The sequence below is a fragment of the Poecilia latipinna genome, unplaced genomic scaffold, assembly GCF_001443285.1.
Source record: "Poecilia latipinna isolate Pla-1442-1.1 unplaced genomic scaffold, P_latipinna-1.0 Scaffold252, whole genome shotgun sequence".
Classification (NCBI taxonomy): domain Eukaryota; kingdom Metazoa; phylum Chordata; class Actinopteri; order Cyprinodontiformes; family Poeciliidae; genus Poecilia; species Poecilia latipinna.
The window spans coordinates 233,384-245,099 of record NW_015112868.1 but is presented as its reverse complement, the minus strand read 5'-3'; the positions used below and the strand labels follow the sequence as shown (position 1 = coordinate 245,099).

General features: G+C 44.3%; 1 protein-coding gene across 7 annotated transcripts in view; it reads right to left on the bottom strand.

The window, feature by feature from the left end:
* Positions 1-1,554: 1,554 nt before the first annotated feature.
* The window catches only part of LOC106947673 (phosphatidylinositol 3,4,5-trisphosphate 3-phosphatase and dual-specificity protein phosphatase PTEN), a 15,686-nt gene continuing 5,524 nt past the window's right edge, over positions 1,555-11,716 (bottom strand). The window contains exons 2-11 of one of the 7 annotated variants that reach the window (XM_015032832.1): positions 8,393-8,477; positions 8,249-8,293; positions 8,107-8,150; positions 7,708-7,946; positions 6,618-6,759; positions 4,631-4,699; positions 3,830-3,996; positions 2,180-2,335; positions 1,982-2,125; positions 1,555-1,897 (exon numbers count right to left, since the gene is read on the bottom strand). In XM_015032832.1, coding sequence (XP_014888318.1) covers positions 1,712-1,897; positions 1,982-2,125; positions 2,180-2,335; positions 3,830-3,996; positions 4,631-4,699; positions 6,618-6,759; positions 7,708-7,946; positions 8,107-8,150; positions 8,249-8,293; positions 8,393-8,477 — 1,277 coding nt within the window. In that variant the 3' untranslated portion in view covers positions 1,555-1,711. Of the gene's footprint in view, positions 1,898-1,981; positions 2,150-2,179; positions 2,336-3,829; positions 3,997-4,630; positions 4,700-6,617; positions 6,760-7,707; positions 7,947-8,106; positions 8,151-8,248; positions 8,294-8,392; positions 8,478-11,716 lie in introns of all 7 variants that reach the window. The other 6 variants (XM_015032830.1, XM_015032831.1, XM_015032833.1 and 3 more) reach the window with 6 other exon arrangements.

The following is an 11,716-nucleotide window of genomic DNA, read 5'->3' as shown; positions in this document are numbered from 1 at the left end:
TCAGGCGGCTTTTGGGTCATGCTTTCTCCAGGGTCTCGCGCTCCCATCACACGAACATGGCTGCTAATCCTGTTACTCTCTCATTGGGGTAAGATAGTGGAGCCGGCTAGCCTACCCGAGGCTTCTCCCCGCCTCTCGGGATGGACACTTTCCTTCCTTTTCTCCATTCCGCAAGCATCCTGGTTTAGCATGAGGTCAAGCTTCTTTCAGCTCCAAAATATGTCAGAAAATCTGATTGAATTTTGAATTCAAACACCAGCCCCAGTACAGCTTAATAATACAGACAAAACAGGCCCTTCAGCTGAACTTTGAATAACAATCCTTCCGTCAGTTCCCCACCTTGAGTCCCGACTATTTGCGGCCCTGACCTTTTAAAGCAGGAAGTTACTGTAAGCGCGCCTCGAACAGCTGCAACGACAACATGCTTTGCAGCATATTTCCCCTCGCCGGTGCTCATTTTCCTCCCCCGACTTGTTGCGCATGTTCCAACTTACCCACATTTAACAGCGTGGGCTACGCGGTCTTGGGTTGCTGTCGCTCGCAACGATCACTCGGACCGGCGACCGGCCGCATCCATTTATATTAGTAGGGGAGCTGAAAGGAGGAAGAAAAAAAAAAGACAAAAAGCTGCCGAGGCATTTTCTACGCACGACTCAAACACTGGGGAGATGCATCTTAAGGCTGGATTCTGTAAGAAATGACAACATTGCATACATTTATTTGGGATGGACTCCAATTTCAATACATGCAAAAAAAAAAAAAAAAAAAAAAGATAATAATGTAGTGTTGACATTATTGCAAACACTTTCCGGTCTCCCTGCTGTTTTGTGTATTATATTTTTATTATCTTAGGATAAAAAAAACATTAACAATTACATGGGATGCCTTGTTCTGCATAATTTAACGTATACACAGTGGGAACAGGAATGGCAATGCTTTAGACATCATCACAGCCTCTTCGCAAACCCCCACCCTCCCCCAACCACCCCACGACCCTCCCCACCCCACCCCCAACCCACTGCCTGCATGCAGTTTGCACTGCACAAAGGCCAAAAGTCACATGAGACAGCCTGCAAAGAGCACAAGAAGCATTCACAGTAAAGGAATATAAGGAAGGAGGATAGGAGGGAAGAGCAAAAGATGAGAGGAGGGAAGGAGGAAAAAAGGCGGGAAGGGAGGGAGGGAGAAGAAGAGAGAGGGAGTGAAACAAAGTGACTGCAGCACTGGCCTTGGTTTAGACAGGAGAAGGAGCAGCATAGTTCTAGTTCTAGTATTTCATTCCAACTTCTCCCACACTTCAACTCCCGTCTCCTGATTGTGGTACTCTTTCCATTGTCTTTGACACAAAAAAAGTTTGTTTATATATGCATGTATATATATGTATATACATATATATATGTATATATATATAAACACATCTTTATAGCTACAGCACCTTTTCCCACGGGGCAACAGTGTCAATACCTCGCACATGGTACATTGCCGTGCCAAAAAGGAAAAAAAAAAAAAAAAGAAAATAAAAACAGAAACAATATATTGGTCAGGATATTTATCTTTTTTTTTTCCCTAAAATTGGCATTCGACATGATATTCTATTGCCGTCTGGGGGAGGGAAAGGGACAAAGGTTCTTCTTTTGAGTTTATATTCAAGTTTTCTCCTTTTTTTTTTAATTCAGGTGTATAATTTCTTCTTTTCCTGCTTTAAAAGAGTTCACACTTTTGTGATTTGTGTGTGTTGCTCTTCATCAAAAGGTTCATTTTCCGGATCAGAGTCAGTGGTGTCAGAGTATCGATAATGGTCTGGCTCATTGTCGCTAACGTCTGGGGTGACGGACGTCGAAGTGCTAGCCTCGGAGTTTGAAGGCTCCTCCACGGTTTTCGTAAAATACAACTTCACCTGGAAATCGAGAACAGCTTCGGTTAAACGGGTTCAATTCTCCGGTGGACGACAAACCCAAAACGGCTTCCCGTCCCTGCTTACCTTGAAGTTTGGTGAGAAGTAGCGGTTGGCTTTGTCTTTGTTAGCCTTGTCTAAATCGTTCTTTGTGAGCGTCAGGATGAGGTAGTCCCTGTCGCCTTCCCTGCAGCCGTCCCTGGTCTCGGCGCCCTGCGGCTGGGCCTGGACCTGGCCCTGGACCTGGGCCTGGGCCTGGGCCTGGACCTGGACCTGGGCCTGGGCCTGGGCCTGGACCTGGACCTGGACCTGGCCCTGGCCCAGGCCCGGCGCTCCTTGCTGGCTCTCCACGTTGTTCACCGCCCCGTTCTCCATCTTTTCCCCGCTCTCGTCTGGTCCAGGAATGAAGAATGTGTTCACCCAGAAGTGGAACATTTTGTCCTGACGGAAGAGAAAGACGGCAAGGAGAGATAGGTGAGCCAAGAAGGATTTTGGACAGATTTAGGGAGAAACTGGTCGGGGGCCGGAATCGGAAGGTCTTTGGCTTCTCTGGTTGTTCGGAAAGCTAAAAACTGACCAGTGAATGCAGCGTACGTAAGCACCGCCGATTCTTTAGTATTCGAGTCGTATTCGGAGCCAAGACTAACAGTTTTGATTATAACACAATTCATACCAAACTGCGGAAAACTAATTTGACAATTAACCAGGAAAAAACTTCAGCAGATGCCAGGAGGTCTGAACCTGTTACAGAAGTCGTACTCCTTTTCATCTTTACCACAGAATGTGGCAGATATGAAAATCAGGAGTTAAGGATATCTATTCTCTGGTGAAAGTTTCACAAATCAAACTAATTCAGACCAAGTTTGACCTGTTTATATAAAATTGTCTCCCATTTTTAATTAAATGCCAAAACTAGGAGGTACGCAACTGCAGTCCAGGTTCCCTAAACACTAGAGATGCACAATATGTCAGTATCAACATCTTTATCGGCCAATATTAGTCATTTTTTTAAACGTCTAAAACTGGGCCGTTATTAGCATGTTTACATGCTAAGCAGTTTGTGCTTCAGGTGTCGCATTTGTTCAGTCATGTGACAGTGATGCTGCAAAGGATTATGGGGCGTTTAGCTGTCAAAAATGAAGAATATAAACAAGTTATCAGCCGTTAAGAGTAATTTTAAAATCGGATATCAATAGTGGGACAAATATTCATATTGCTTCATCCCTACGAAACAATGAAATAGACCTTCAGCGAAGTCTAAGAGGAAGCTCTGAAGCAAAAGGCAAGTTTAGCATCGCTAGCAGCTTCTTTTCAGGCAGTTCCTGTAAGGTTGCAAAACTGTGGTGGAAGTTTAATCAATACTTAAGTGTAGTTTGCCAATCTGATTATTAGTTGCTAGCTGACTGTCATACATCCTGAAAACTCAAGAATATCTTCCCCGTCTCACTTAAAAATGAAGCTTCAACTAGACAGAGCTTTAAAAGACATGGTTCACTTTGAGATACGGTGTTTTAATATTCTTGATGCTCTCTTACCGACCACCTTCAATGATAATTAAGGATCCCAAAGACAGAACAAAATGCCAAATCCTAACGATTCGGTTTTACAAGGGTAAAACTCTGTTTTCCAGCTCTCTCACACCATTTAGCATGTTACCGTAACAACTGTTGAGGCTCACAACAGGGAGGCTGCAAATCAATATTTTGAATGTCGTATTACTAAAAGAGCAATCGGTTAAAGCTTAATAGCTGGAAATTGGCCACAAATCTGGGTTTTTAATGAATTCTCTCGTTGCGTTTCTTATCGTCAATAAATCCTACAGTTTTACAGAAAGCCTAGAGGAGAGAGCTGATGAAGACCTACTTCTGATCTTTCATCAAGCTTTGTGAAAGTACAACACATAAAAAAAATTTAAAAAAAGCCCAGCAAACTAACCTTCTTCATCATCTTATTTTGTTTGTGGAAGAACTCCACTTTGATGTCGCCACAAACGGGCAGCGGCTGGGGGAATTCGAATATCATGTGCTTGTCCTCCCTTCTGGTGTGAGCCGGGTTCGACGTGTGGATCTTCACTTTGAGTTGGTATACGACAAACTGCGGATCTGCGGAAAGAGCGGTGATGTTGCCAGAGGGTTGAGGGAGCGAGATATATGATGGAAAAATTAAAAAAAAAAAAAAAAAAAAAAAAAAGAATTTGAGACAAAGCAACAAGAGGTTATGATGTGAGAGATGAGGGAGGGGAGGAGAAGCAGGGAGTGAATCAGGACAGGACATTACCACTGTTATTACACAAGCTGGACAAAAGACACAGCACACCACCACCTCCCCCTCACCATGTGAGTCCCAAAAGTGACAGTTTAATGTAAAAAAATAAATAAATAAAAACTAGAGAAGAAATGGTAAGTAACAGACCACAAATGTTATATATATAAATAAAAAAAAAAGAGCCAGAATAAGAGACATGGAACCCTATTCTGACAGATACGGTTTAGTTTTAGACAAGCGCAACACTTTGCACTTTGACCAATTTTGACCCTCTCCGGTTCCTGTCAGGGTGGGGTGGGGGTGCTGGAGATGATTTTTATTTTTTTTTTACTTTTTTATGCGTCTCTTAAAGCTCTATTCTATCCCTGCCAGGCAACATGTCTACCTTAGACTGCTCCGGCCTGGTGCGTCTCTGGGGCCGTATAAAAGCAAATGAGTGAAATAATAATAATGGATGAAAGGCTCATTTACCCCAATGCCAATTCCCTTTCTTGAAGCCCTGAGGGGTCGGCTCGCTCCTGTTTTTAACGGTACTGTCCCCTTAGAGAGAAAGAAGGAAATTATCACAAGCAGGGCCTGGCTGGCTGGTCAGGGGCTTCACAGCACAGCAGGCATAAACACAAGAGCTCCACACAAATATTCACATGTTTGCATCAGGGTAACTTTTCCTAAACATACATGTGTGCAGCTTCACAGGAATGTGTGTGTCTTACAGTTCTGAAAAGACGTCAATCGGGGTGAGATACACAAAAGGGGAAGCAACACAAAGGGGGAACTTCGTATAATTGCAATAAAACTATTAAAAAAAAAAAAAAATCATTAAATGCGTCTTTGGTGAGCTATCTGTAACAAGATTATCAAAACTTGGTTCGCTAGAGGGCGGAGGAAAATAAACTCCTGCACGTTTAAGGAGATTTCTCAGAATAGGGCTTCGGTTTTAAAGTAAAAGGAGAATAAAGCAGGAAAGAGAAGGATTAATGAAGTCAAGGCCGAAGAGCAGGTTCCGGCATTAAGGCAAGAAAGCCACAAACACTGAAGGAGGAAGAGCGGCTTTTAATTCTGACCAGCAGCTTGAAAACGGACAAATTTAGACACAAGAGCAGCTCAGCATCAAGTGACTCACACACACTTTTGAGCACATAGGCTGAATTATTTCATTGTTTCTATAAACATCCTCAAGAGCATGGAGTGTCACTAAACAGCACATAAAAAAAAAAAAACACAACTAAATAAATAGGAAGCGTTAGGCGGCGTTCGACTTGGCGGCAGAAACAGGCGACTACGAGTGTAAACGTTGGCGTAGACGCGCCGTTTTACAACGGGCAAATCGCTCTGTGCTCAGCGCAAACACGCAATGATGTGTCAATACAGATAACTGCCACAAACTGATAACTGAGTTATTAAGAGCCGTGTGGCCGGCCATTGTATGCAAAACAAAATTGGAGACAAAAACGTTTTCTATTCCTCTTCCAACTTTGAGCTACTTCCTGGCGGACTTTACTGGAGTAAAAAGCCTGGTTGATCTCACTAATGTGAAAGCTTTGTTTATTTGTGAGCGGCGGCGGCGTTTACTTCCCCAGTGCCGTGATTAAACAGTGGACGCTCTAATTCCTCCTACGACCGAGCATAGAAAGCCAAAAGACAAGAACACAGGTAGGCAGCGGCTGCTATGAGAACATTTTTAAATGATTTAAAATCAATAAAAAAAAAACAAAAAAAAAAAACAATTTGAATTAATTAGTGCAAATGAATCAAAAGGGAAAAAAAGCAACACTTATCTACACTGCAGCAAAATTATTAGGACAGATTATTTTTAAATAAAGAGTATTGGCAATATTTATTACCATCATATCAATATTATATTTGGATTCTTTTAACTTTTTTTTTATTTTTTACATAATTTAGAAAATGTATAATTAATATTTTTACTGCAGTTTTAAAGCAAGCTTTAGTTTCCATGCCAATGCTGCTGAGTATTTTTTTTTTTTGCCAAATGTTTTTTCAGAAGGCTTTTGTCTTTCAAGCAAGAAAGAAAAAAAAAAAAAAAAAGTGGCAGTCTTTGAGTAGGTTGAACGGCAGTAAGCAGCAACAGGTGTGGGAGGAGCAGCGCTGCGTTTACTACAGTCTCCGTACAGCCCGAGAAAACTCCGTGACACTTCCACAACGTTTCGCAGATCCTAGGCAACGTGTTGACGTTGCTTTTGAACAAAGAGGTGAACAAACATTAAGCTGCACTTTTCTGCCAAATGTCCAAAAACAAGGCGACCGATTTGAGCCGCGGGTCATTTCTAAAAACTACCGGCACACCGGACGACCGCGGAGGAGCTGCTGTCCTCCATGGCGCCACGCCGCAGCGTGGGTGAGCCCTGAGTCTGAGTTACTCTCTCTCCATTCTGAACGGCAGCATGCATGCCTACACCCTGGTTTGGAGCTGAATTCAAACATGAACTTGACTCACTGCAGGTGCCCCCGCTGAACATGGGGAGAGTCTCGAAGACCATCTTGTGGAACAGCAGCGCCACCGGCTTGTACTCCAGCTGGTTCTTTAACAGGTAGTTGTAGTAGTACACGTATCGGCGCTGGCTCGGGATCGTCACCCCCTGCAAGACACCCGCCGCGTCGGGGGAGGAGAGGAAATGTGGAGTTAGACGCTGACGACATGTTCAAACGCCACCTTTTAGGATCCCAAGTACGCTTTGGAAAACATGCAACAACATTTACTGACGACTTTCTGAGACAGACTAAGAAGATTTAAAATTCGATTTGCTTCTCATTGGGATTTATGCTGAAATCTACACAAATTTGTAATTTTAGACGGGCAGCGAGTGTTGAATGCTCAGCCGCACACGACCCAGAATATGACACAGTTTCTGCAAACTTCCTCTTGTAAAATTATGATGCTTCTCCAAACTCAACTTCCCAGAGTTCTCGGTCCTTCACATTCATTTTAAAGTAGAAAGAAGAACAAGAGGGAAGACAAAGTGTAGAAGGGACAATGCTAGGAAAGAAGAATGGATAACGGGAAGGGACAAGGATGAGAGGACAGATAAAAGGAGACAAGGAAAGGAGGAAGGGATGTTGAACACAAGGATGGAAAAATGGATGCAATGTAGGAAGGAAAGAAGGAGACAAGATAGGATGAGCAGAGGAAAGGCCGTAAGGACACAACAAAAGGAAAGAAGCTAGGATGGAAGGACAAAGAGGAATAAGGTGAATAAGGCAGAAAATCAACGAGAAAAGACTGCAGTCAACAGAAAGACAAAGGAGAAAGAAAGGAATAGAGAAAGAAGTATACAAGTAAGAGAGGAAAGATAAGCTATGAAGGAAGGACAAAATAATAAAAAGAGGATGGCAAAACATGGGGAAAAAGGGAATGAAACATGGGACGTATGAAGGGAGTAAGATTTAGAAAATTGAACAAGGTACAAAGTACATTAAAAGCAAATCAAATCCCACAATTTCCAGGCTGAGCAATCCGTCTCCAGTCGTACACACGCGCGCGCACACACACACACACACACTCTCTCCCTCTTCTCCTCAGCTCTCACCTTCCTGTCCCGTGTCCTCACTTCCCCGTAGAAGTCGAGCGCATCCTGGGCATCCGTGAACTTGCCGCGGTGGAGCAGATAGGCGCAGATCATGACCCCGGTGCGGCCCTTGCCGGCCTTACAATGTATAGCCGCCACGTGATTGTCGTCCTCGCTGAGCCATTGGTCCAAGTCTTCGCAAAATGGCTTAATTAGCTCCAGCTGAGGGGGGTTATGATCTTCGAACGGGTATTGTGCAACTGATGCAGGACGGGCCCACGCAGTGTCGGGAAGGAGCGAGTGGAAAACAGAAGCGGAGAGCGATGAGCGCAAGAACGGTCAATCTTTTTTTTTTTTTACCTTTTTTTTTTTAAAAAAAAAAGCTTTTCAGTCCGACGGCGAGGAGGTAAAGCAGCCTACCTCTGCAGTTGAATTTGGCAGCATCGTAGTGTCTTTCTGCGCAGCTGAAATGGGAAGAAGCAAACTGCAGTTAGCCAGCACGAGGAGGAAGTTTCTAAGTAAACAAACTGGACGAGAGACAAACAGTACGGGGAGCACTCACAGGTTGTAGATTTTGTAATGGTTTTTATGCTTTGAATCCAAAAACCTGTCGAGAGGGTCAACAGAAAATAAAACTCAATTATCTTAAAATGCTATTAATTTACCAAACAAAATGTCACGGAAGAAGGCGCAAAGCATCACTCACCGTACTACGTCATCTATATTGTTTCTGTACACGCCTTCGAGTCGCTCTGCTGGAAAGCCCATAGCAATAATGTTTGGGTAGATATCTGTTCAGCACGGGTTAAGGGAAAAAAACAAAAACAAAAACACAACACCACAAGATTCTTAAGACGATTTCTGAACAGGAAGACGAGCGCCGGACGTTTATTAAAAGTTCCAGTCAATGTCGACTCGAGGTCGCCGCTGCCGTTACGGCAGGATGGGAACGCAGAGGGAAAAGGGCCTTGGTCGGTGCGCACGGGGGTACATTTGCACCTCGCGGCAGATGGCCTTTACAGCGAGAGGCGGAGAGGACGGCAGCAGGAGCGCTCCTGCCCCGGCCAGGCCAGGCTCATGCGTGTGGGTGCAGCCAGAGTCTCCGCTCCTTGACCCGGCATTTATTTTTAGAGCGCGAAAGCTATATCGGGACGAGTTCAAATGCGCGGCTTGTCAGTTCAGAGCCGAGGGCCGGACTCGTTTGAATATCTGAGAGCGCTGTGACGTCACGCAGGTAAGCTGGAGAGAAGAAGAAGAAGAAGAAGAAACATGTTTTGTGTAACGGGCTGGAAGGTTGCAGCACAGTGACTTGTGGATGTCGTCACGGAGCGAAACGTCATCATGTTGCAGTGGCAAAAAAAAAAAAAAAAAAGATTCAGTTGCCGTGTGTGTATTTGTGTTTTCGAACCTCGACTACTACGCCTACCTGCAACTGAAATCTGCTCGTCGCCCCAAGATGCATGATTTCACACTGTAACCACCAACTAAAAAGAGCGCCATTTCTTACTCTCTCCAAGCCGAGGTGTCAAAACAAAAAAAGGAAAAACAAAATTCAAATTTGATCTTTGGTTTACAAGCTGGTCAGAGAAATTATGCGCGCGTACACACACACACACCTGATGGTTTTTACACAATAAGCTGCACACAGACGAGTACCTGCGCATGCAAAAACACAAGGACAACCCTTTTCATGGTACGCTCGGCACGTACACATGGCTCATTGTTCAATCAGCAGACCTGCAGTGAGCCGGAGACCAGAACGGGAACTCACAGTCAACTGTAAGACGAACAAAAGATTCAAATTCCTCCACCTGGAACAGACCATAGTAATTTTAATATTTCCAGCGGCAGCTACACCGAGCTAACCGTGGATGAGGGGAAAAAAGAAAAATCTGTTGGAAGTAAACATGGAGTCGTATAAGATTCTTATAAAGTTGTGTAGAAGCGCCACATCTTCACAGCACTTGCTAAAAATACCAAAATAGAAAAGTAATTGTTATTTAAAAAGGCTGGAAAACCAACTTTCCCCTACGGCTGCAAAAAAAAAATATGACCGCTATAACAACTCTTTCCACACCGTATATTACTTTAATTCTGATACATAAACTTGAGCAAAGACCAGCCCCTCCAAATAAAACTGCTCATTGTGGAAACCGTCAGAGCTTTTTGTCATTCTGCTTTCTGCAGAGTAACACCACCTGCAGCCAATACAAGCTAATATGTGTCAGACTATCTGCCAGGGCAGCCACCCCGCAGTCAGCGGCTTAACACACATGTTGACTGCAGCTTGACAGAGGTTTCAAAACAGCGTTACCTTAATAGCGGTGGGTAGTTTCCACCCCGTGACTGTCTGCTTTTGGTTTCCAGAAATACATCCAGACGAATTTACCCTTGCTGTTAGCGAGGGAAAAAAAAAAAAAAAAGTAGAGCAACCACATTTCAGTCAGCTGACCGCCAGTGCACAGCCACTCTAAACTCTGGTCACTATACTACTTCTTCTTTCACCTGAGTCAGCTGTGGAATGATGTGACAAAATTTGAGCAGTTTTGAAACGACCGTCTTTCAAAACCTTGGTATAATTTGCAACCGATAACCAGCCCATGCCTGCTTACAGTCAGTGGCAGTTTTTGATACGGGCGGTTGCCCAGGGCGGCAGAGAGGGTAGGGTGCCCACGAATGAGAAAATAGAATTTACCTCATCTGTTTTGGCCTGAGCAAGATTGCTACTACTTATACGCATTTGCACTGGAGCAATTTTCCCTTGCTTGCTGCCCAGTACTGGGAGACTAAGTTACCAGTTTTCTGATTTAAAAAAAAAAAAAAAAGTCTGACAATTACTCACATTTTAATAAGCTGAGTGGTGAGGAGGGGATGGGTGGGTTGATAACCAGGGCATCATTCTTGTTAGAACCACCTCTGCTTGTGATGTTCGCATTCTTCAAATCCATTTCCAAAGCGCAACGAAGACGTCTATCTGTTGATATGCCATAATCTTGTACATTAATGCCACAAAGACCTAATTAAAATCTGAATTCTGCTTCTTTTTTTTTTTAACCCAGTTAATGGGCTACTCAAGCCTTCAATGCGAGAAAGAAAGAAAAAAAAAAATCCAGAGCTCCCAGGAGAGCCTCAGTCCAAGGCATGGAGGGGGGGCTTGGTTTCTGCAGCTGGGAAGAAATGCATACACAGGACCCCAATGTAAGCTCCAATAAAAAAAAATCTGCTGCTTTAGGCACGCCTTTTCTTTAAAGCCAGCCTTGCCTGAGCTTTATGCATACACCAAATCCACAACTTCCAGCAAAGAAGTCGAGGAGGGGTGGGTGAAGGGAGAGTTGGAAGCACGGAGCGCTAAGAGGGAGGGGGTGGGGAGGACAGGAAAGGGGGCAAAGCACAAGAAGGAAGAGTTGGAGTGGGAGTAGTAAAAGAAAAGGAGCAAAAAAAAGGAGAGGTGGTGGGTTGAGAAGACCGGAGAGAAAGAGAGATAGAGGGAGAAAGAGGGAGAGAGCACTCAGACAGCAACGCTGATACAAGATCACCGGCAACTCTATTTTAAGGGCAATTCCCAGAACTGTGATACTGCATTACATAACTGCAGAGAGAGTCCGTATTGTTTTTAGACGCCATGCCAGAAATGATAAAACGAAGCAACTTGAAAGTGCCCACATCTAAACAAAACGGGGGGGAAGGGGGTAGACCTCAAGCAAAAGATAGCTGTCCCTTTTTGAGCAGCGGGGGTCCCGCCCCCTCGTTTTAACACCTGCATCAGGGCGCAGAGAGCCACACCGCAGCGTCCCGCCAACCCTGAAAGGCACAACATTAGATTTACCACATTATGAAACCAGGTGATGAGACACCTGACCCAATGCAGAAAACGTATGGTAACACAGACGTCACATGGCCGACGGCACGGCCACTTTACAAATACGGCGCCACGCAGCCGAACCAAGGTACAAAGAAATCTAATTCCCCCCCCCCCCCCCCCCCACCACACCAAACCCTCAAATACCACCACAACCAATGAAAAAAAAGT